General features: G+C 45.4%; 1 protein-coding gene across 1 annotated transcript in view; it reads right to left on the bottom strand.

Moving 5' to 3' along the window:
- SLC24A3 (solute carrier family 24 member 3) overlaps positions 1 to 25714 on the bottom strand; it is a 211535-nt gene that overhangs the window by 9353 nt on the left and 176468 nt on the right. Inside the window, exons 7-15 of the mRNA XM_085313839.1 lie at positions 22499 to 22573; positions 17348 to 17373; positions 16439 to 16492; positions 14619 to 14752; positions 11925 to 12085; positions 11081 to 11354; positions 9187 to 9353; positions 7345 to 7459; positions 6403 to 6515 (exon numbers count right to left, since the gene is read on the bottom strand). Coding sequence (XP_085169965.1) covers positions 6403 to 6515; positions 7345 to 7459; positions 9187 to 9353; positions 11081 to 11354; positions 11925 to 12085; positions 14619 to 14752; positions 16439 to 16492; positions 17348 to 17373; positions 22499 to 22573 — 1119 coding nt within the window. The remainder of the gene's footprint in view (positions 1 to 6402; positions 6516 to 7344; positions 7460 to 9186; positions 9354 to 11080; positions 11355 to 11924; positions 12086 to 14618; positions 14753 to 16438; positions 16493 to 17347; positions 17374 to 22498; positions 22574 to 25714) is intronic.

Raw genomic sequence — 25714 nt, 5'->3', positions numbered from 1 at the left:
ATTCCAGAGGGAGCAAATTTCCTTCCATTCTGGATTTGCTATACCCCTAGGGAGTGACTCTTACAGGAGCACCGCCTTGGCCACCCATCCAGGTGGGTGACTGCAAGCTGGGAGAGACGAGAGGGTGAACTCTTTCCAAGGTCTGCCGAAGGCCAAGGGGTGCCGTTTTTAATCTCCAAAAGCCCTACTGGCATGCTAGATCAGCTACAACTGATCAGAGAGCAGGGGGCTTCAGGAGGAAGCAGTGAAAGAGGGCAGATTTAGTGTTTGGCTGTTAATGGGTCCTCAATAAAAACAACTCTTTAAAATATTAAAATATAGTTGGGATAGAAATTAGAATTGCAGAAATGGAAGTAATCTGATGTGGAAGCAGCTTGATATTCCTCTTCTTGAGCACAGAGCAAGAGAATTTTGTTTAGATTTACTCTCTGGTGGGAAAAGGGTCTGAGACCTGGCCCAAACCGGGACTGCAAGACTAACAATTGAGTTCATGACAAAGCAGAGTGCAAAGGAGGACCTTTCCTTTGCCTCATTAACATTGACACCCTCTTGGAGCAGCATGAGATGACTCTGGCTTGGGTTTGGACTAAGTGCAGTCAGCACTGGAGAGAAGCAAGAGAAGAAAGATGCAACACTACAGATTGATAACTGCAGGGACAGAGCCAGTGCAGGACAACCAGCACCCACAGGAGAGGCAGGAAGGACAACATCAGCAACCCCAGCACTCAAGCATGCAGCAGCTGTGCAAAGTGCTGCTTGTGCCCAAGCTTTGCTCATGGCATCACATGGCAACAGCCCCTTCACACTGGCCAGGGCTGGGGCTGCCCAGCAGCTCTGCTGGTGCCATGCCTGGTGTCCTACCAGCAAAATGTTCCAGGAAGAAAAAGTTGAAATATCCATGGACAGTGGGCCTGGGAAGGGAGAAATCAGGGCAGGGAGAGGCACTTAATCAAAATGATTGCACTCTAGCAACTCAGCACCCATCTGCAATGCACAGGATGTGCAGACTGTTCCCAATTCTGCCACAAACCTATTGCATCACCTCCAGCATTCAGCTCTCCTTGACTTCTCCCCTCTTGCTCTTTTGCTGTCTTATCTACTTGATCACAAGCTGTATCTCTGAGACTATATTTTTTTGAATGACCATCCCTGATCCTACCTGAGGCTTCCTGGGGCTGCTGCTGGGCCCATGACAAACTAGGCACTACCTGGGACCTTGTGGGACGATATGGTCAACATACAGGTGTGCCACAAGTTGTGACCAGMTTGCAAGCTGCATCTCATCCAGAGCTCTCTGCCTACCCCCAGTCTCAAGGTGCTATCTGTGACATGGGCTCCAAAACACCCACCTGCCTGTGGGTAGTTTCAGGGAGACTCAGGCTCTTGGTACAGAGGCTGCTGCAGCAACCTAAAGTGTCCGTAGTGATGAGACTGATCCTCACGTTCACAACGAAACCATGTAAATCTCTTTCTGGTTCTGAGCAGCTGTTCAGCTGGTTAGTGTGTGAAGCCACCTGACCGCAGCTGGCTGAGAAAGGTCACAATGTGCAAAATCTCTGGACACCACCGCATGTGTGTCAGAGCGAGGAAGAAGAAAAAGGGAGCAAATCCTTTTCTCCTTTTCAGCACGGAAACCCAGAGTAACCGTGTTCTGGTTTCATACCAGTATAACAGGGAACAAAATTTGGCCATGGAGGATTCTAAATCGAGAGCCCAGGCTCAGAAGAGAGCCTGAGAGCAGAGATACAAAGGGATGTTACAGCATACGATGCTGCGGAAAGAGCTGGGTGTTTAGACTTCCTGAAAAACAAGGTAGGAGAGGGCCTCTGGGAGGTCCCTAGCATCTCTGAGTAAAAACTATAAGTAACACCATAGACTGCCTTGATGGTCTGCTGCAGCATCCTCTGGGTATTATAGATTCATTTTTTTTCCAAATAATCAAATTTAGTCTCTCCATTGCAACTGAAGTTGGTTTCTTCTGTTTTCGCCTGCTCCACCACACACCATGAGCATGCTGTATAGCATGCATCTAGGCTGTCCTTTTTTTCCCAATCTGCAACATTTTAAGGCCAGTGTTGAAGGTACTAGTCTGAAGTCTGGGGATGTGCAGGTGTCTGTGAGCTTGGTCAGATTGCTCAGTCACAAATCCTCAGCTAATGGGAACTGAGTTTTTGTGGCACGGGAAGGCAGTGAGCACATCCCAGGACGTGTACAACCATGCCAGTCTTGTCTTGGTTCAGCAAAACATTTGATCCCTCTACAAACTTAATGAGACTTGCTCACATGTTGAACTATGTGGGGACTTTCTGCTATATATGTATTTTTTTTTCCAAAGGAAAACATGGTCTTGCAAAATTATGCCACAGAAAATGTGGAGACTGCCAACATTTTTCTCTTGTTTTCTGTCAGGAATATCAACAAGCTATTTTGTTTAGGATGATCTGAATTGAGCACAACACAGTTTAACTAGGGGAGAGCTCACTCTCACACGGCACTTCCCTATGCAATGTAAGCAAAGAGGAATATCCATGTGCACAGAGCTGCTCACACACTTCAGTGCTCTCCTGTGCCAAGGCTTAACTTTTGAATCATGCAGTCTGATTTTTTGTGGCTTTCAGAAAAGATATAACTGCAATTTGCTTATTAAAATGCATTTACTCTCCACATTCAGGAAGATTTAATTTCAAATTCCGTAATTGCTGATCTGAGGTATAAACTAAACCTAACTTTGACATAGTTCCCTTGGATTAAACATTCTGGAGAGGCAATCATGGTTTTTGATGGCTATGCAAAGTAATCATGATCAAATAATTTCCCCTTTTTTAACTACCTCTTTTCTTGTGTATACAAGTAGGAAGACTCATCGTGACTTTGGGGAGTTCCTCTTTTGGAAGAGGTGCTACAAAGACAAATTTGGGATCCTGCCACATAACAGCAGAGTAGTGCTATAAACGATGATTATTAGCTTAGAAATCTTCTACTGCTTTGGACTTAGGCAGTCCCATTTGGCTGATGAGCAGCTTGGCTGGAGTTTGAGAGCTTCTGTTAGGTGAGTGGGCCTTTGCTGATGTTAGCACTGTCACCTGCACCCACCGCATTCTGCGTGGCAGCCTTGTAATACTTAAATAATTAATTGATATTAATGTGAGCGTGGGAGGTTGTTTTGGTTTGAAGTCTGGCTGTCCAACGATTTGGAGAGAAAGCCGTGAACTGTAAGTGAATACTGAGGAAACTCTCTGCTAACTGTGGGGCAGTTTCCAAGGCTGCTTTTTTTAACCATGTGATCACACTGTACAATGAACAATTTGGGTGTGCAAAACAGTAGCAACATTGTTATGCCCCCATGAAAGCTGGCTGCTTCTGTTCAGCCGCATTTTCTCATCCTTTTCAAGGAAAAACCGTAACCAGTATATGGATGAGCTACTCACGAGAGAAAGGGATTTTATTCCTACAATGTTGTTTCCTTTCGTTTTGTTTTCAGTCCTGAGTCTTGGGCTCTCACGCTTCATCCAACTAAACTGAAATGTCATTTCTGTCAAAAAGGCACCTTAATGCTGATACTTTTCCTTTGGGTCTTTTGCCACAGGATTGTACTATCACAGACTGATTCAGGTTGGGAGGGCTCTAACTGTACCAGGGATGTTATAATATTCAATGGTTTTGATGCTCAAAGCAATGCCTCAAATGCAATCTATAGATAYAGCAAAGCAGTGCTTTCTGAATTACTCCAAGGCTTTTAGAGCCCTTCACACTCCCCTGGAGCTCATGGCTGACTGCCTGTGTGGGAAGAGGCTCATGAGAGCTTGTATTTCTTGTTATTGCAAGTATTACTTGTTATTTTACAGTTGGGCCCCAACTGATTAAAGACGAAATGCTACAGTTGCAAAGCTGAGTACGCAAAGAAGTAGGAAACCTCAGGATTTAAATTGTTTATGCATTACATGGGCCTTTCCCACAGAACTACTAAATTGTAGTTATGCCAGCATTGCTGCTCCAGCCATCACCCCATTCTCAGCTATGGCGGAGATGTGCCATGGAGCATGGTCCCCAGTAGCTGGTGGAGCAAGTCTCCCTGCAATGCTGAAGGCCCCGACCCAGAGGAAGATCCAGGAGGATGCAGCTCTGCCGGTCTGGAGTTGCAGGGATTCCTGGAGCCTCTCACAGCATCTGGGGTAGCGGGAAATGGCCTTGCAGCCTGCTGGAGACATGTCCTCACTGAGGAGCTATGTCATTAAGTTAAGGTACTGTAGGAGGAGATCTGCACTGTGCAGCATCAGAGACGATGAGAAAGATGTCAACCGTATTTTCTCCAAGACTCATCCACTTCAAGAGCCTGAAACCCCTAGCTGTACCAAAGGAGGGGAAGGTAGAGTCTGTGTGAATCTGATTGAGAGATGGACAGTCCCAGGATGGTGAAGGCTAGAGGCAGGTGGCTTTTGGCACCAGGAGGATGGTTCTTGCTCCACCTCAAGGGTTGCAGCTACAGAACAGATTCCGTACCTGGGAACAGTGGTGGGCCTGGAAGCTCTGGCCAATGATGCATCTGTGAAGCCTCACTGAGAGCCCCACAGCAGCAGCAGGAGGAAGGGGCAAGTGTCAGTAGTGGGAGAGGCCCTGTTCTGAGGGATGGAGGCCCCATCTGCTGACCTCACCTGTCCTCTAGAAAGTTTTGATGCTTGCCAGAGGACTGGATTCAGGATGTTGTAGAAAGACTGACAAAGCTTATCCAGCCCTCAGGCTATTACCACCTGCTGCTTTTCCATGTGGGCATTGCAGCCTCAGCAAGTTTGCAGCTGATGCCCAACTGGGAGTAGTGGCTGATAAACCAAAGGGCTGTGCTGCCAGTCAAAGGGACTCAACAGGTTGGAGAGATGGGCAGAGGAGAACCTCTTGAAGTTCAACAAAGGGAAGTGCAGAGTTCTGGCCATGGTGAGAAGAGTCCCCATGCAAAGCACACACTGGGGGCCAACCAGCTGGAAAGCAACTTGGCAGATAAAGACCAGGGGACCTTGTGGACAACAAGTTAAACATGAGTTCACAAACAGTCCTTGCAGCAAGGAACACCAGCAGTGTCCTGGGCCACGTTAGGAAGGGCATTGCCAGTAGGTCAAGGGAGGTGATCTTTGCCCTCTATTCAGCCCTGGTGAGGCCACACCTGGAGTGCTGTGTCCAGTTCTGGACTCCCCAGCACAAGAGAGACATGGTCCTACTGGAGAGAGTCCTGCAAAGAGTCATGAGGATGATTAAGAGACTGGAGCATTTGGCATAACAGGAGAGGCTGGAAGAGCTGGGACTGTTCAGCCTGAAGAAGAGAAGGCTCAGGAGGATCTTACTAATGTGCAGGAATACCTGACAGGCAGGAATAAGGATGATGGAGCCAGGCTCCTCCTACTCAGTGGTATCCATTGACAGGGCAAGAGGTAATGGGCACAAATTGAAATACAGGAGATTCCTTTTAAACATATGAAAAAAAACATTTTTTTTTTACTGTAAGGATGACTGAACATCAGAACAGGTTGCCCAGAGAGGTTGTGGAGTTTTCGTCCTTGGAGACAGCCAGAACTCGACTGGTCACAATCCTGGGCAACCTGCTGTAGTTGGCCCTGCTTGAGCTGAGGGGAACTGGACTAGAAGATCTCCAGAGATCCCTTCCAACCTCACATATTCTGTAATTCTACGATTCTGTTGCCTGTAACTTTGCAGTCACTTAGGGATTGTCATCAAGAATCTCTCCCACACTGTTGTCTGAGCATTGTCCAGCTAACAGCAATAGCTACCCTGATTTCCCCAGGGGATTTCATAGCGTCTCCTGCTCTTCCCTCTCAGAACGAAGTTTTCAACAGATTTCGGGATTCTTTGTTTTATCATTTGGGAACTAAAGAGAGGTGTCATTGGTGCTGGGGAGGTTTTCTCAAGGAAGAAGGCTCTGCTATGTTTCCTAATGATGGTCAGGCTCTGAAATGTCCTGGAATTTAACAGCTTCCTTCATTTTCCAGTGTGTTAACAGTTCAGTAACACTAAACACTTTTATTGAAAACTCTACAGGTTTGTTCAGACCCTTTACTTTCCACTTGTGTGTTTTACCACTTTGTCTCACTAAAAATAGGATCATTCTCCTTATTAGGAATATATTCCAGTGCACCAATATGCAGTATACTTGGTGAGTTAATTTACTTCAGTGCAGACTGAAGCACACATCCTGCCTTCAAGGAGAAATGGATGTACTTGTACTCCAAAGCCTGGGGAATGTCTATTGAGAATTAACTGCTACACCCCTCATACAAAGCTGTGAGACACTATTTGTTTTCTCAAATCCAGTCCACAAAATTTGATCCAATCAGTTTATATAAAAGCCTGTGTTTAAGAAAAAAAACAAAACATGCAACCAAACATAGGACTTACGTATGAACCATAGTTCACTGCTAGGGTCTGCAAAGCCCATGGGAGGCCTAGGCCAATTAAAATATCAAAAACGTTGCTTCCGATGGAGTTGGACACAGCCATATCCCCCATACCTGCAGGAACAGAAACCAAGTACAATCAGCCACAAGACAACACTAATCTGAGTGAATCTAGATGATTTCCACAGATTAAGGCACCGAGTTAAGTCTCTTCCTTTTCCCTTTCCCTCTCCCCATCATACAGGCCAGCATGGTTGGAGGGCCTGGATCCCCTTTCTAGGATCACCTGAGAACTTTCCTGAACTAATCTTCAGCTGCTGTTGGACCCTGGCCACTGGCTCTGTGAGCTGGGACCTGCCGGCTCCCCTTCTGTGTCACACTCACTGCCGTTTTTGGTGCTTTACTGCAATCATGAGACACAAGTTTCTGTATGAGATTGATTTGGTATTTAGTTATTCTAATYTGATTGACATGCTTAAGTAGCTGACTGTTTCATGAAAAACTATCTTCACTCTCCAAAGCAGTGTTCCCAACTTTCTTTTTCTCTTAAAGCATCGAGTCATAAGTAAATTTTCCTAAAACAAAAGTGTTTTCCAGTCCTTGTGACTATGGGGAAAAACTGGAAAGTGACCTGAAAGATGCTTACACCATCTTCCACACAAGTCTACAAAATTGATATTAAAAGGAAAAAGAAAAAACTTGTGAATTTTTTGGGAAGGCTTCGAGTTGGCAATGATGCCGTAACTTTTTCCATACTGTCACTAAGAAACTGCTTTGCAATAGCAACATAAGTCTTCTCCTTCCTTGTGCTTGTTTTAAATCTTAGCCTCAGGAAAAGGGCTCTGAAGGTTTTTGCATTTGGGGCTCCTCTGTGCTGCCTAAAGGGAAAGAAGACACCCCAAAACACTTCAGTGGCAATGTGCCATCTGTGTGAGGAACCTACCTTGCCTCGCTACGATAAGGCTGGCCATGCAGTCCGGCACGCTGGTTCCAGCTGCCAAGAAGGTGATGCCCATGATCACATCTGGAATACCCAGTGTGTAGCCAATGATTGTAACCTACAGAGAGGAATTAAACTGTCAGGGTGTTTGTGAGAAGCAAAATCACAGACCAGCTTGGACCAATACTGGAGGATTTATTGCTTGGTCCACCTGACCCTTTTTTCTTCTTCTTTCTTTTTTTCCTTTTTTTTTCTTTTAAAAAAATAGAAGCAGTAACAGGCTTTTTTGGTATATTCATCATCTGTCAGAGGATAGTACTAACCTGCCAGGTACTCTTTTTGGTAAACTGCTTTACACCTTTCTTCCATAATTTTCTGGACATTAACCTGGAAAAGAGGCTCTCTGGGGACCAACTACCAGGTAACTACTGGGTGTAACAGGCTCCTCATCTTGACTGATGCTTCTAGGCATCACCAAATACAAGTAATGGCTAAACAGATACTAAAAGAACCCCAAAGTTAATTATATTGTGAACATATTACATGCAGAGACATATTCACAAGACACTGTGAGCAATTCCTCTTAGCGGAAATTCCTTTAATTACTTTTGTTTCTTTACTACGCAGCCTATGATAAATTACTGCTCTTTGAACTCATTCGCATTTTGAAATTTTGGAGGCCTTGGTTTAATGATGCCAGATTTTCTATTACCCCCGTTTAATTGCACAGAGTGAAGTGAAAAGCACAGTCCGGGGTAACACTTGCTATTCTGAACTCTCTGCAGCATACTCCAAGAAATGTGAACCATATGTTGCAAGCAACGCAGTGACCCTGTGGACTTCTGGTATTTCAGCTATGGAAAGCTGGGAGAACTTTTCCTTGGAAACACCTCATCCTCACAGATGAAAAGCAGGAGAAAACAAGTAACTTTTAATTTCCTGTTCAGGATAACAAGGCTATTGAAAAAAAAAAAAACCAAAAAACRAAACTCTTCTGCAATGGTTTGACTAGGGAAAATCCTGGCATTCATTTTTGCCTTTCATTAGTACAGGAGTACACTGCGAAAACAGTGAAGATTTTTTTATTGCTTCCCCTTCCCAGAGGTAAAGAAGCAGTGGCCAGTCTTTCAGCTTTAGTGAGCTACTTCTGTGCTTGCCCAGTGCCTTGTTGAGAATCAAACCAGTGCTTCCCTTCCTTAACCTTCTCCTGACGCCAACATCCCATCGCAGTGTGAGCCTGCATAAGAGTCTCACCCTCCCCTAAAGAAACACAATCCATGCTGCAATATTAGTGTAATCCCAGTGAGGATAACTTAAACTTTTCACCCATATGCATCATCTAATGAGGCCTGCAGCAAGCTTACAGGCTTAATGACCTGCACAAAGCTTTTCTTCTCTGTGAACAGGCCAATTACGCTTAGATTTCTTTGTGTTCATTTGTATTTATCCCTTTCTGCCTTTAGGATAATGAGCTAGAATYGCATTAAGTCCCTGTTGACTAGGTAGTTGGGCAGCAGTTTGGCTGAATGTCATGCTTTTGTTCGTGCTGCATGTGAGATGTGTCACTCTCAGCCCTGGCTCTCAAACTTCCTCACTCCAAGGAAGGGAAAAACAGTTGAGGCCAGATTCATACTTGCCCCAGGGACTCTCTACACTACCTCTGCAAGGTTAAGAGGTGCTAAACTGGCGCAAGTGGCATCTAAAAATCTAATAGGAATGATTGCAGCCTTAAGGCTTCTCATCTAAAAGTTCATGTATGCAGGGCTCTCTATACGTTTCACGAGAGCTGGCAAATCATTTCTGTTGCCTTTCCCAGGTGTGGTTCCTGCTGTAGCTGGTACATACCATCCACACCATCATGTAGGAGAAAGCTGCAATCCAGAGCGTAGAAGAAGCAAAGGTAACCATGAACCATTTTTCTAAGTGGGGTTTGTTACAGTTGGGCACTGTGAAGTACAGGACGAAACTCAACGGCCATGTGAAGAGCCACTTCAAGATTTCAGTCTTGCTAGCTGCAAAATAAAAAAGGGGGGAAAAGAATCATAATTCTAGTCTGCTTTAGTCTAGCATGTTAGTTTTTTTGTTTTGTTTTGTTTTGTTTTTTAATTTTAATGAGCAAGAGGCCAGGGCCCCCTCAGCCAAAGTGCTATGAAAATGGCTAATGACAAGACACTACTTGTTCAGAAGAGCACAGCAGGAGGGTAAAGAAGGGAGGCAGGAGGGGGCAGAGTGCACACCGAGGGAGCGGGAAGTGCCTTCCCAAGAAATCCTAGGGAGCTTCATAAGCAATAGGTCAGCCCACATTTGCTATCTTCCCCAGTCACATCATGAGAGGTATCAAATAAGAAGCAAGTTATAGGAAGAGATCTAATCCATCTTCAAGTACCCAATGGGAGGGTATAAAAAAAAGACAGAACCAGACACTTCTTGCAGGTGCACAAGAAAATTATTAGAGGCGATGGACTCAACTTGTAACACGGGAAATTCTGATTAAATACGACAGTTGTGGGTTTTCCTTTCTTTCCCACAGGGGTGGTCAAACACTGGAACCCAGGCAGACTATTGGGATCACCATACTTGGAGGTAATCAAAACTCAGCTGGATGCAGTCTTGAGCAACATGCTCTAGCTGGATCTGCTTTGAGCAGGGATTTGGATCAGAGACCTCCAGAGGTCCATGCCAATCTTTCCTCTTACATGAACCTAGTCCAGAACACATCTAAATGATTATCTTCAGAGGTCAGGTTTTTCTCCTTACTTGAACAACAGCTATGCTGTTTGAATGAGGAGATCTGAACAGGAGTTCCCCCCAAAATATCCCACCCATAATGGCAGAATTGTCCCTGTAGTATTCTGTTTTGTCTGTAACACTCTGGATCTTGCCAGCTACGGTAAGCGTGAGTCAAAGGCAGAGCAGGAGTATGTTATATTCATCCTGAGGCTAAGGACCTGACGGTGTGTATGGGACTAAGTGAAAGAGAGAGCTTTGTCCTGCAGGCCCAGGGCTCAGCAACCCAAGCCACATGTGTTTTTTCACAAGTCATGCAACTATTCTGACTGTTTCTGAGCCCTCCAGAAGAGTGAGAAGCCCCTGTGAGAAGACTAATTAGCAGAGTGACACACAAGAGCACAAGATCTTCTTTAATCTGAGTTAACAGTGATGCACAGGAGCCCAAGACCTTCTTTAACCTGCCACTTCACATCAGCATTGTCACTGCCTCAGCTCTACTGGGACTACACCTTGCATTAAACACCACTGAGATAACAGTGAACCTCATCTCCCAGTGAAGATAAGGCCTAGGCCCAGATGCATCTGAGCTATGTTTGGGCACCTTCCCACAGCCCCACCATCCTCAGTTCCCTCTGCAGGCAGCAGAGAGAGATGGGCCTCTCCAAAGGGTCAGCCAGGTTTCTGGGGGCAGAAATCACCTGGTGGAGGTAGTCACCTCTCCCCGCTGGCTGCAACAGTGGCCTAGGGTGACTGTGGGGTCAAAACAGAAGCTTCGCAGCCTGTGGCTGAGGTGAACCCAAGTCTAAAGGTCTGTCTCCTGAGAAATTTCTGATGTTTTCCACTCAGTTCCTTCCACCTTTTACCTGTGACCAGGAACTAAACTGTGAGGTACAGAGTGATAGGAGCTCTCACAGAGACACTTCTACCCCAATACACATCTGTGATGCTCATTGGCATACCCAAACTGAGTTTTGCTTTCTGGAACAACACAAACCCAGGAGCTTCTTACTGGGTGGGTCAAAAGGTGTGTATGGCCCTTCATGGTCATCATCGTCATCTTCTTCTTCTTCCTCATCGTTTTCATTGTTCTCATTATCCTCATTCTCATTCTCTGTCTCATTCCCAGCCTCAGCCATGTCTTCGTCTCGCCGTGTGCCATTCACACCCCGCTCGGTGGAGTTGCTTGGACCTGTTCCATTCTCAACAACATGCTTGATAGGTATTTTGATTGCTACTTCTGACTCGCCATTGGTGTAAGCCCTGCTGTTGATCAGTCTTTGTCTCTGTAAATACAGGCACAAATTCTTGCTGAAAGGTAGATTTTTTTAAAGATATGTGGAGGAAAAGAGAGACATATGCAGAGCTCTTTAAAAACTTGCTTTTAAAAGCAAAAGGGATAGATTTCGACTGTGTATAATGCAAAGTTTGCTTGCAGATGACCAGACACAAACCTCACACAGATAAAGTTTTTATATGAGAAGTACCAAGAACTGCAGATTTAATGCCGTGGTATTCCAAGATCAGGGTCCAGACTAAGCATAGACTCAACGCAATACCAAGCTATAAAATAAATGAAAATGATATTAAAAACAGGTCAATATTGTGGGTACCCATTGCAAGTTGCAGGTAGCATAACCTGGGCCACTTAGAGCTTTCTTTACTAAAATCCCTGTGGGGACAGGTATCAACGGATGATTTAGCAGAGCCCTTGCCAGAAGGATCAAATCTGGGAAAATGTCATCTGGGATCCTGAAAAGCCATTAAGTTCCATTTCAACCTGAACGCTGCTGTAGGAAGAGACAAATTCAGAAGGAAAAAGAGAGAGAGAAAGAAAAAAAAGATATAACACATACCTCATTGATCAACATGCGGCTGGCCATAGAGAGACGGGTTTTGGGAGGGAAGTGGCTGGTTATCATGATCCGGAGCCCAGCCTCAGAAAATGAAAGCTGGTGTGGATAGGCTGACAGTAGCTCGTCCACCATGATCACTGAGGCTTTACGGTGGAAATTCCCTGCAGCCAAGGAACAAGGAGAAATTGAGGCCCTCCTCTGCCAGCCTCCCGCTCTGTCCTGTGTGGGTCTCTGAAGAATAAATCTGCGCGTTCCAGAGGCTCCACGTAAAAAAAATTCCTTCGGCTACTGTCATTCAAAATATGCCTCCTCTGTCCTTGATTTCTGCCTTTAGCTGGCGTTTCTTTTTAAAATAAATCAACAAGATAGTGCCTCTACGCATGCTCATTATTACAAAATTAAATTCACTCTCCACACTTCATCAAAAACCTGTATTAAGCAGATCATTGCTTCCAACTACACTTGTTCCCCTAAGAGGGAAATGGCGCTGCAGCAAAGCCGCATTGATTCCAGTGAGGTAATCTGTACTTGTGTGAGGATACCGACCTCACCCACCACTAACTGTATGTTGGCTGAGGCAACTATCAGCGTCCCCCTAACGCTCCTAATCAGAGCAAATGAAAAGGAGGTTCCTGTACTCTGGGTTCTCAGACCATTGCTAGAAGCTGCCACCAGATCTGGCGGCAAGCATGCCTTCTGGTCCATTGGGAGCGACCTGCCAGGAGGCATCAAAGGAGAAAGGACACACAGGGTAGATAGCTGAAACGCACTCTAGCTGGGGCACAGGTACAAGGTCAAAGCCTTGACCTGGCGAGCACAAATATCAGTGTCTATATCAGCCCTGTGGGTCCACCCCAGCGGTTTTTCTGCACTTGGATGCTATGTAGGACTGTAAGTTATGAGCCACAATTGAGGCTTGCCAGTAGGGAAACCTAAGATCTTCCCTAACATAGCTGTGCTTCTTATTATAAGCTTATTATTAAAATTAGCACTGAGCACTAGCAATGTTTCATGGTGTTGCTATTTACTGCCATATCAGTAGTCTTACAGAAGAGTATCTCCTTAGCCTTAGTACCATTTTTTTCTGACTGCGAAGGTATCCGTGGAGTAGGGGTAAATACGTGGGGTCTCCCCTATCATAACAATGGAAATGGCCAAATAGCTTTTCCTGGTGACTTCTGTCAGGCTGGCACTTCATGCAGGGCACCTGTGGGAATTGCAACCACTCTTCTGCTACCAGGAATGCTACAAACTCTTCCAGCTCTTGCATTCTCCGCCCCACCGAGTAAATGTTCAAAAACAAAACCAAAACTTTACCTACTGCCATGCAGTGTCATGCTGGGAGCATGAGCACTGAGCATGCAGAAGCTAAATTCCACAATCAAAACTACCCCATATGCGCATAGTCCTGAGGGGAAACCTGAATGACTAAGGCTTAAGCTTATGCTTCATTTTTACAAGTCTAACTCTATTGGTTACAAGTGTTGTCTTCTTGCTAGCATAGCTTTACTGTTAAGAGCCCCAGGCTATGATGAGTTGCTCCAGTAGAAGCAGCTTCCCCCAAACCAGAGCACATTCACCCAGGTGCATGGGCTGCATGCACCCATACAGCAAGAACATGATGGCTTGTGCCTGGCACACACACCAAAGTGAGTCCATAATGGCAATTAAAAGCCCCATCCACATTTCATATAAAGTTGCTTAGTGCATATGGACTACATCTTTTTGCAGCTGTTTGTGGAAAATGAGACCTGTTCTTGTTAGTTTTTTGAATTCAGTGTAACCTAAGTGGCAGCTCATCTGCACCCAAAGCCTGGGACTGCTTTAGACAAAACACAGTTGCATGTTGAGTTAAACCAATGACTTTTGGGGGGAAGGGAGGGGACCGTTATTGCTGAGGATAAGTGCACATAACCACAAGCAGTTACTGCATGTGCTTGTTGCCTGCTGCAAAGATGAAGTATGATATATTAGTCTCTGAGAATACAACATTTGCAAATGCACACACACAGCTGCTGCAACTGAACTATGCAGTGGGTAATTTCTTTATGCTGAGGAAATGTAATCACTTATATATGTGATCATGATTTAAATCAAATGGGAGAGGATTTCAGCCAACGTGAAATCATCCACTTAGAGATCATTTATGCGGAAAAGTTAGGCATGTGCATGACAGCATGTGAAGTACAAGCATGCTACCTCCACAGGTGCAGAGTCCCCTTGCTCCCTCTTGGGGACACGTACCCTGGCTTAAGTGTGGCTTTTTCCCTTGTTCTTTACGTTGCTCTGGGAATGCATTAAATTTAGCTGGAGGTGCTAGATGCAAATGGGCATCTTTAATCCGGAAGAAGAGTGCCCATGGGAGGACTTACGCCAGTGTAGCTACAAGGGGTAAATAAATAGCTCGTGCACACGCCAGGCCTGAAGCCGAGAGTCTGCTCAGCCAGGCACTTGCCCTGCAGTGGAGTTATCCCATCAACAAGAGATGGCTGTCACCTTGGTGTCAGGCTGCCAGCGCAGCGGGTGCTAGAGCCACTGGCTCCCACCACCACTGCTGCAGCTTGCAAAAGGGCTATTGCTCTTCCTATTGCATTGCTGACAAGACATCGCCACCCAGGCCGCGTGACTAATGGACAAACTTGTAAAACACTCAGAATGATGCAAGCAAGTAGGGTGACTTACTGGAACAGTTACCTTTCTTTAGCAACACCACCGTGGCATCGCAGTTGCTGTTATCATCCATTTCCGTATTATTTGCTAATCCATTCACCATATTTGCAGCATTTTTTGTCTTCCTTTCGAAGCAGTGATGGATGGTAGAGTTATACCTAGGCAAATAAAACAAACTGTAGGTGTACCTTTGCTCCTTCCAAGTGGGTTTCCCGACACTCTTCCTCTCCTAGAGTGAGATCCTGTGTGACCCAGCTAAGTGAGAGAAGGAAAGCCCACTGGTTTTAAGGAGATCTAGCTGGAGCAGGCTGCAGCTCTAACTACAAAGCAATCTTCTTCTCTGGAGATATTCAAAACCCACCTGGACACGATCCTGTCTAACATGCTCTAGGTGACCCTGCTTGAGCAGGCAGGTTGGATTAGAAGATCTCCAGAGGTCCCTTCCAACCTTACCCATTCTGTGATTCTGTGATCTTGCATACCCAGAAGGCTAAGAAGAGTATGAGAAACTGATCTTGAATGGAATGTTCGTTTCTGTATTTGTATGGAATTAATGCTCTTTACTGCAAATGTAACAATTACTTGCTGTTGTCCAAATTTATTTTGCATCTCCAATGATAGCTGAGCATGAGTGTTGTTTTGCCTCTGAAGCCAAACCACAGAAACACAATTCCATATGCTAAGTTCTGTCTTTATTCTGAAAAAACCAACCAAACAAAACCCCTCCCCCAAATCCCAAACCTTCAGTTCTTATTTCTTGGAATCAGCCAGGCTGTTGGACTCACACACGAGCTGAGGCTCTCATCACATGATTCCCAGGCCAGGGTGGCTTGCTCCAAGCACCTGGCCCYGGTTCCTAGCCACGCCAACCACCTCCCCAGCCGCCTCCAAACCGCTCTGCAACAGCTGGGCAAACCCCAGCATTGCACTCAGCAAAAAAATTAATCCCAGATTTAAATGTTGCAACTACCTGTGGCGCAGGGGTGAAGCTACACTCCACATGCCAGGCAAAGCTTCTGGTTGTTAGAAGTCAGACGAATTCTGACTTGTGTTCCCTGCAAACCAGCCTGCTTTGCTGTGCTCGCTGAGAATTGCTCTCATAATATTTACTCTGTTCATCATTGAACAACAAGGCTCTAATCTTACTTGTTGAGACAAGACCCACTGGTGYGCTTGGCAGCTGGCAGGTTTTGTTTAATGTTCCAGTTTAAATCTGGGTTTCCTTTCCACTGCCTTTGAAAAAACAAGGCAGGAGGAGTGGGAGCAAACAGCAGAATGGGCTATTTCACCAGCACAAGCTCGTGCGGAAGAAGCTGCACAGGTCACACACACTTCACCTACTGATGTCCAGAAAATCCGTGCCGGCTCTGCTGCAGTTTCACTGGGGGTCTCAAAGCAAGGAGCAGGGAACTGCTGTGGGGTTTTGAGCAGCAGACTGCCATCTCCTGCACTTTTATCCCTCTGTAGGGATGCTAAAGCAACCAGAGGAAGACCCATGGCCAGGTGAGAAGGTGACTGCTTTGGTGGGACTTGGAGACAGGCTTGGTTCTCCACTCTGCTGCAGAAATACCGCAAGAGTCTGGGCCAGGTTGCCCAGACTGAGAGCTGGCAAGCAGCCGCCACCATTAGATAGCTGATCCTTGGACGTGTGCAACAGAGATCAAGGAGCCTGTTCTGCCTCCTCCGCCAAGAGAAATGACACCTAAACGCGCAAACGGGTGAGGGGTGACCAGGCGATGAGAGGGGAGCCCTGCCTCCAGCCTGCAGCTCTCCCAGGCCACCTCTGCCAGTCCCGGAAAGGCATTGGAGCAGGGAGCCTCATCACCTAGACGCAGGGCACTTACTTCATGATAACGATGTAGATGGCATACATCAGCACTAAGACTAAGGACTCCCACCTGCAAATCAAAGCAACACAAGTCAGTGGGGGACGCAGAGACACCGCTGCCCRAATCCAGTCCTTCCTCACTCCCAAGGTGCCCAAACCTTGCAGGAGGGCTCAACCCTCTCTGCCTGCCTTAATGCATCTCCAGGAGAAGGTATGGATGAAGAAATGTTTTGCTGTGGCAAGCCACAGGCCCTGCAGAAATCCCCCATTTGGAGACGGCTGCACATGAAGACGCAGGGGTCATTATCTTTTTAAGAAGGCTTTTCTCTGAGATGCTGCACAAACCGTACCACTATCTCATTCCCTGCTTCTGGCAGTTCAGCACTCAGCTTCCTCATTGATGCGTTTTAGCAGAAGGACACAGTCAAATTTAATTGGGCCTCAGTGCAATTTTATTTAAAAACAAAGAAAAACAAGCCATTGCAATACTCGGTGTTTCAGAAATCCTTCCATGAAATTAAACATCAATCTCCCAGTGAGAACAAGTTTAAGAAAACATGCACCACAAAAAGCCTGACTCCCTCTAGTGCTTGCAATCCAAATAATCCTGGCTGTGAGTGAAATCAAAGGACCRGCACTCTCCAAGCCCGGAGATGCCCTGAAAACAAAGGATGAAAGCAAAACAGTGGAAAGCACTTCATTTTTAAAAGTCTTTGAAGCCTTCCTAGCCTACCATAGCAACGGCGCTATCTGTAGGGACATTTGCAAATGGTTAAGATATTTGTTTATATATATATGTATATATATACTGGTCATTCTCTCTTTAGTTTTCTCCCCCCTCTTCCCACTAACCCCCCTTTTTTGCAGCTCTTGTGTCATGATCAGAGTAAAACAAGAAAAGGCATTCACTGCCAGATATACTCACCATGAAACCTTTTCATCATAAATAAACTGTGGAGGAAAGGTTTAGAAAGAGGCACGTTAGAAACAAACCACGACTGCAGGTGGAAGAGCTGCGGAGCTGTGCAGGGCATGGAGCAGCCGCAGGCTCGGGGCACTGTCCCATCCTGCCCTCCTGCCCAACCGGGGCCTGCTGGTGGGCTGTCCCCCCGCCAAACCACAGCTGGGTCTCCTACCTGATGGCCACGAGGGCCTCGTACAGTACCACCCATGGCTACAGCCGTTTCAGCCCCTCTACAGCCCAGCTTCCATAATAACATTGCGCAAGGCTTCCCAGGGAGGAAACATGCCCTTCTTCGGCACGGTCTCTCCGAGACGTTGTGTGCCTGGGAAAAAATACTGCCACGGGCTGCTTGTCCATCTGCATTTGGTTTTCAGTGTTTGAGGCAGATTGCAGACCAGCTTTTGCTGGTGGCCGGTAGATGGCTGTCCTGTTTCACAGCTGGGCACTTCCCCACTTCGCGGCCACCAGCAGCAGATGCTGAGAGCAGAGGGGAGCTTCAYGGTGGGTGTCTCCAGCAGCATCCAGCCTCCCTCTGCTGCTGCCTCCACTGCAAGCGTCTGGGCATCTCTCATAGAGCAGGGCGCTCACCTTATCSCAGCTCTCAGCCTGCGCTGCGAGACTTCGCCACACCACGTCCTGATGGTTGGAGAGCTGCCCCTTCACCCAGGCCACAAGCAGAACAGCTGTGCCCCTTCCCTGAGCACCGAACCACTGCATTTGGGCTACAGGACAGCTGCGAATGAGGCTCCACAGCATGCAGTGGGGAAACTGGACGCCGAGCTGTGACCAGCTTATTCTCTGGAAAAGGGTCAATGCTTCATCATGGCAGAGCGCCAGATGGGGGCCGATGCTCGTTGTGGCCAAGCTGCAGATGGGGGCCAAAGCTTCATTGTGGCTGAGCTGCAGAAGGGGGTCAACACTTCACTGTGGCCAAGCTACAGATGGGGGCTGACTCTTCATCATGGCAGAGCAGCAGATGGGAGCCAACACATCACCACGGTCGAGCTGCAGTTGGAATTAAGACTTCATCATGGCCAAGTGGCAGAAGAGGGCCAAAGCTTAATCGTGGCCGAGTAGCAGTTGAGGGCCAACACTTCGTCATGGCAGAGTGGCAGATGGGGGCCAATGCTTCATCATGGCAGAGCAGTAGATGGGGGCCAACGCTTCATTGTGGCTTAACTGCATAAGGGGGTTAACGCTTCATCGTGGCTGACCTGCAGATGGGGGGCCTACACTTCATCATGGCTAAGCTGCACCTCTCTGAGGGGTCTGTGCTAGTATATCACACACAGCAACCCTACTGCTTCACAGCCTGGAAAGCCACTCTGTCCAGTTTTCAACTTTTACGAGGAGGTTACTTTCCATTTAGTCCTTCTGTAGCATCTACATGTGGTTGGAGCTCCCTACTACATGAAGAGGTGTAAACGTTGTATTTGCATTAGGAAAGCATCTCCATGGAAGCAGTACCAGAGAGAACCAAGGGAAAGGAAATGACCTTTCAAAAGCACAGTGAAATATATCCCTTAAGCTATACAGTCTGTAAATAGCAACTCTCGTTTGGTAGTAAGCACCAAACTGTGCTTATATCCATTATGAGTAGAAAACATGACTGTAGAACATTATGCATGTTATAAGTTACGGCTCCCACTCACCATGATTTCATCTGACAATGGCTATTTTGGGCTACAATGATGTGTTGGTGCGACAGGACACGAAAGCATGGGCAGTGACCTTTGCAATTAGAAATAGCACCAATCCCACTTTCTTCACTAATGACTCTGACCATGTCCCTCCAAGTTAAGAAGCATCGTGATTTTTTCCTTTCAAGGGGAGTAAGAAATAACAGTTTTGACAGGCTTTAATGGATGACAAGGCAGCTTTGAAATATTATTTTGAGGGCAAAAAAGTTATAAGGCCAAATCAAAGTGAGGTAAATGTGATAAACCGAGTTTATCTGCTTATAATCTGTGTGGTTTAGAGTTCACTCATTCTTATCACCTGGCCTGGAGCACTGAACAAGTGAGTTTACTGCTTTGCTATTTACTGCAGCAGCACTGCAATTCCTTTGCTGCTGGAAAGGGAAGAAGACTAAGCCACATTGATTTACACAGCAGAACGTCAAGATTTTTTGAAGTTGTTGAACCTACAAACTTGAAATATTCAACACTGGCAGGAGTGTATTTATTTCCCCATAGGCATATTTATGAGAAGGTAAGACACCAATGGTGAGCAACTCACACTGGAGCACCACAATCTGCTGTTTAAAATAATATGTGAGGAACCTGCTGCAAGTAATATCACCCCTCAGGGCAGACAATCGTATTTTCGCTGCAGGCAAGTCTCAATGTTCTGATCTTGAAAATTATTTCTATAAAGTGTTCAAGCTCCTAAAATTGAAGACAAACAAGATGTGAAGAATATATTTACAGATTCTGCTGAACAAGAACAGACTTCACCTTTTCAACTGTCCTGTTCAAGTGGGTCCTGTATGTGTCTGGATGTTGCTTTAATACACCTATGTGCTAGTGTAAAAATTGTGATATGGGGCTTTTTAGGTCTAATACAGGACAATTTGTGTTTTTTTTCATGTAATGATAAAAGATGCTTTATATCTCACAGGAAAATGGCTAGAAGTCTTTGATGGCTGATAGGATAAGAGCAAAGCAGTTTATACGGCTGATGAACCTACACCTGTAATTGGTCAGGCTCCCTCTTATCTTTCATTAAACAAGCTATCTTTGTGGCAACATGAACTAACCATCCATTCCAACATCACTGCACATCCTCTGAAAGCAAGAGAGCAAGCGGTTTCCTTCGGATCACAGAGCAGCCGCAGAAGTGGACAGTGTTTCTCAGGGATGTACAGCTTGTATCAGCTGAGATGTGTATGGTCTCAGTTCCCATCTGCTAAGCATCTCCTTAACATGTGGAGAGTACTCTGGACCCCTCACAGAAAAATCCTTGCTGACTTATCGTATCTGCAACAGGGAGATTGCCCTGGAACGGAGCTGTGCCCTGGGAGAAGGGGTGTGGGACAGGGAAGTCCTGGCCTTTCTGCAGCTGCCTGGCTTCTAGCAATTGCTTTTTATTCCCAGGAGGATGTTAGGTCTTCTGTGGTTTTCTGTCTTCAGATTTTCACTGAAAGAATCAATAGTATGTGACATAAAGGCTTTTGCACACGTCAAAGTCTGACACCAAAGCAACAAAACAGAACGCCAAGTCCTGTTGCAGCTCATGCCAGCTCTTAACAATACAGCTTATTCCTGTCCCAGTTGAAGGGCCACTTTCCTCTCACTCACTTCCACAGAGTGGACAAACCAGACCAGCAAAAGAGTGGGTGCAGATCTTGAGAGAAGCCAAGACAACGCTTAGGAAAAAATAACAGTATCCTGGTATTATTGACTATAGTCCCAAAGGAAGAGGACTGTTGCAGTTCTGTAATCATGAAAAATAGCTTACACAGAAATAAAGAACAGGACACCAGAGCCTTCTTTAGGAGAACAGAGATGTCGATTCAATGAGCACTACGAATTGGAGTTACATAAGACATGTAACTAGGAATTTCAGGGATGCATTGGACACAAGAAGATGAGAATGATTCTCAGCACATCAAAGCAGCTGATGACAAAAGGATGAACTGGCCACAAAAAATGCTGCCTTGCTTGAAGAACTGGAAAACCAATAACAAGGTCAACAAGAGATCTTTAATTTGTAATGAAACACTCAATCCAGAAAACAAGTTAAATGCCAGGCAGCTGCTGAAATCTGTGCTTCCTTTGGAGTAAACTAAGAGAATGACTGCTAGTTTTAATATGTGTCTTTCTGCTTATATGAATATATGTCTTTATGCTCATATAGTGCAATTTTTACAATTAGTAGGAATGGCTGAGTGTACTGTTTAGGAACACACTTTTTGGTATGATGTTACTGTTGAGCTGTCAAAGTAAAAAAAAGAGTCTTTTGAAGCTTATTGCTAATAATTATGCAGCTTTTATTCTAGCAGCAGCAGCATTGGCGCATGAATTAGACTAAAGACAAGTTATTTTTCATAAGATGCTAAAAGGCTGACCTTGCAGTGTGGGAGATAAAAGTACAAACAAGTTGAGACGAACCCTCAGAGATTTCAGAGATAGGCATCTGTACCTACAGAATATGCACGTCGTATACAGGCACTTGCACAGTGAAGGCAAAAAACTCCACAACGGTGAAATCGTGATGAATAAAAACGGCACCAACTTTAGAAATGCAAATGTTCATCTACTCACTATAAAGTTCCCTTCTTCTTGCTTACAAATTAAAGTTAACCCCACAAAACCACCCTTCATCTTCTGGGGAATCTAGGGTCTTCATGTCCAAAGAAAAAGTCATGCAAAGCAGTACCTGTTTCCAGAAAACTCAGTTTTTGCATTTTCTGACTTTGTTTCGTATTGGTTGCAAAGGTCATTCTAAGCCGATGGCAGTGTCTTAAGCGCTCATACTAACAGTTCTTCACTGTGTGGCCTGATTTTGAGAGTTTCAGAGTACTTATGGAGCATCTTGGAAGCTGGATTAAGAGCAGCACTGAGAATTACTGAAACTGTAACCTTCATTAGAGGATTTGCTGATAGTGTGCACTGAATAAGACCTGTGCCCACAAATATACGTGGACATATCTAACACAGTGTAATGTTTTGTAATTGTTGAGGATTTCCTTATTGTTGATGCCTCCTTACTGGTAGGTAGGATCTCTTTGGGAAGCAGAGCCAGTAGAAAACAGGAGGTGTTGCTGTGTGGAGAAGATCTAACCACACATCCACATTGGAACTGGAAGCAGGGCTGTTGTGTGGGCTTTCAGCTTTGTACTCCACCCCTGCCCAAAGACTGTAGCACCTCTTTTCCCCAGCTCTTTCTCCAGGCTTTTAGGACCTTCTTCCATCACTTACGCTTGGTTCTCTGTGACAGAACCAGGGAGACCGAAAATACATTTTTCCCTAAGCAGGAAGTCACATGATTCCTAGAGCTAGGACCTTAGCCACCAGATTACAGTTTCTTAACATAGTCCCTTCAGAGGCTGCAGTAGGGACATGGACTCCCACAGAGGAAAAACATGTATAGTAATCTTCAAAAACTTACCACAATGAGTGCAACAACGGACAGTGTATAGTAGATTGAATCTCTCAAGAGACTCCATGACGACAGTGCAACGACCTGGGGAAACATGAAAAGAAAGGAAGTCAGGATGAGTGCGACTGCCATGTTAACAGTGTGCGTCAGAGTAAAGCCCTTCATTCTGTTTGTAAGCTTGCCCCATGTGTGCTAGGACATGATGATGAGATCAAAGTAGGGAAGTACACTGGCTTTCTGAGGCTGCTCGAAGAAAAGACACTAGAGAGATGGAGGATTATGGTCAAATCTGAAAGCAAAAGGTATAAGGTCACAGGCAGCACTTTCCATGCTAAGTCACAGACTTCTGGCCTTCAGCACACCTACAGAGTCCAAAGCCTTTGGGGATGTCAAAAGGAACTTGTTAACAGCCAATTGTAGCTGGAAAYGGGCTCAACATTTTGACTAGGGGAAGTCACAAGGCAGCAGGAGAGGGAAGACAAGTGAAAACGAGCTCTTCCCAAGCACATGCTTCTTTTATACACTTTGTATTGGGTAAACAGCACAGCACTGCACAGGCTCACATCTGAAGGCAAGAAGCCAACAGCTCATGTACTTAACCAGAAAGTAGCGTTAGGTATATGAGAAAGATGTGCTTTATTTCCTTCTGCTTTACAGAAAGTACCTTCCACCCTGTGATTGTGATTGTGCAAGGAGCCCAGACCCGAGCTTTCCAAAAGCTCTGAGAAGAGGACAGGCTTTAGCACAGTTATCAGGTGAACAGAGAAGCTCATATAACTGGACACTTTGGAAAACTTCACGCTTCTTGCCAACTCTTTGTAGACTACCAGAGCAAAGCAAAGCTTGACACTTTTTTCTCTCTCCATTCCGAATCGTTGTTTTTGTTCCAGCAAAGTAAAGATATTTCCTGTGGGTGTAACACCAGAGTAAGGTTGCACTTTTCAGCACTGAAAATCATCAGGAGGTGCTAAGAAAGCATAAGCAGCCTGGTCTGTAAGAGGGGATTGTACCCATCTGCCAGGAAAACTGGATGCCTAAGGATATAACCTTCAATATACTATAGCTATGTAACATCTCTATATTAACAAACCACAAGGAATTAAGAATTGCTAACAAATTAACACCATGTCTAAACTCACTGATTTAAGTAGAGCCCCATGTGGACAGAAGGGTTCACTGACGAAGAGCAGTTTGCCAAGTTGCTAATAATACATTAAGAGGGCCGATTTACTTGGGAAGTCCACAATGAAGTTGAAAGGTTGTCCCGCGTGACAGGACAAGAGGCAATGGGCAGAAATTGAAGCACAGGAAGTTCTGCCTGAACGTGAGAGGGAATTTGTTCACTGTGAGAGGGACAGAGCACTGGMHCAGGTTGCCCAGAGAGGTTGTGGAGTCTCCTTCTCTGGAGATACTCAAGGTCCGCCTGGATGCAACCCTGTCTAACATGCTCTAGGTGACCCTGCTTGAGCAGGGGAGTTGGACTAGAAGATCTCCAGAGGTCCCTTCCAACCTTACTGATTCTATGATTCTATGAAAGCAGAAACCTTCTCTTTGTATAAGAAATGAGGCATACATTTCTAACAGCGATCAAACACCTGGAACCAAGGGAATGGGGGGAATACTCCATCTCTGAATGTCTTCAAATCATGATCTGGCAAACTCCAAGGGAAGTAAAGCTACTTATGGTAACAGGTAGTGGCACAGCCTGTGTTACAGACAAGTTGAGACTAGATGTTTTATGATTTCCTGTGACTCTAAATCTATTAAGAGAACTGACATTTCTCTGTACAGCCCACAGGGGCCTCAAATGGACGGAAATCCATATGTGAAAGGGATTCATAGCCACAAAAAGTGTCCAAACACTAAGTCACTCCTTGACTTCCTTAACTAATAACACTGGAGGAGATGCAGACAGTCATGTGACAGTAACATCTTTCATCGCCTAAATTATGATCCATTTTTTCAGCAGTTCCCCACTGCTGATCTGTCTCCTAAAATCTGATTTTCCCCTACTAGAGTGTATTTTATGCATTGCCCTTGTAAATGTGCTTTTCTGCTACATCCCTAAGTCACATTCCTTCATGAATACAAACAAACAGAAACTTTACTTTTATTTTCTGCCATCTGTAAAATTCCTTTCTTACGTAGGAAAATTGAAATACAATATTCAACCAGCATTTACCAAGATTAACCCTTAGAACACTAGCACCTATGAATAATATCAGTCAAAAAAAAAGTTTTTACGACAATAAATGTTATCATTGATACTGGGGCAGCTTTACAGTGCTAAGAAAGCAAGAGGTGATCTTATGGTGTAGCTATTATCATCCAAAAAATAAGGTTGCTCTACTACACCTTTTTCACGCTTTCTAATCAAAGAACCCCCTAGAGTTTTAGAGGGGAAAAAAATCCCACAACTATCTTGAACAATGTTTGCACAACAGTTCTCATTTCCTACTCAAAACTTAGGCAAAACTCAGRACATTCCCTTGATTTATGCTTTCCTTCATGCATGAGATGGTCTACCAGTTTGATGCATTACAGCCCACCTATAGTCCAAGAGACCTTAGCTTGAGAAGAAGTGGTATCAAAGTAACAGAAAGAGGAATCAAGTCTCAAGTATTTATGGATCACAGAAATGTTTCTCAAGGGCCCTGCAGGCTATTTGATATCCCTTTYCTCTGAAATTCCCTCCCATACACACACCAGAGCATCCTCCACTAGAGCATGCAGTAATAAAATATGTTTTATGTTGTGTCATCACACTTATTCCCAGCACTTTTTCTTTCTTCCTTGCTTTTGCATTATGTGCTACTCATTTTCCCTGCCCTGGGACTCTTCCCTTGCTCAAGAGACAAAACGAGCCTGATACACAGAGCAAGAGCACCAGGGACGCAATGGTCCAGTGTGCAGGGGAGCTCCACTGGGCACCACAGCGCCCWGTTGCTGCCCAGCATTGTGGAGCAGAGAGGACAAGCTAGGAGGACCCAGGGTACGATGTTCTGAAGTATGTTACAGAGATCTTTTTCAGCTTCCCATCATTTGACGGACTGGTTATGAAAGCATCTGCCRTATGACCATGTGCCTGGTCCCTGAGAAACCAGCTGCTGGCATCTCATATGAGGGGTTTCCAGGAATTTTAGATGGCTGAACGACAGGCTTGTCCTTGCTGAAAGATTAACTTGGCCCAGGCTGACTCATTCAGGGAAAGACAACTTGAGCAAC

Source organism: Rhea americana, unplaced genomic scaffold, assembly GCF_003343005.1.
Source record: "Rhea americana isolate MKP2758 unplaced genomic scaffold, rheAme1 scaffold_398, whole genome shotgun sequence".
NCBI classification, from domain to species: domain Eukaryota; kingdom Metazoa; phylum Chordata; class Aves; order Rheiformes; family Rheidae; genus Rhea; species Rhea americana.
This window is presented reverse-complemented; position numbering and strand designations above follow the sequence as displayed.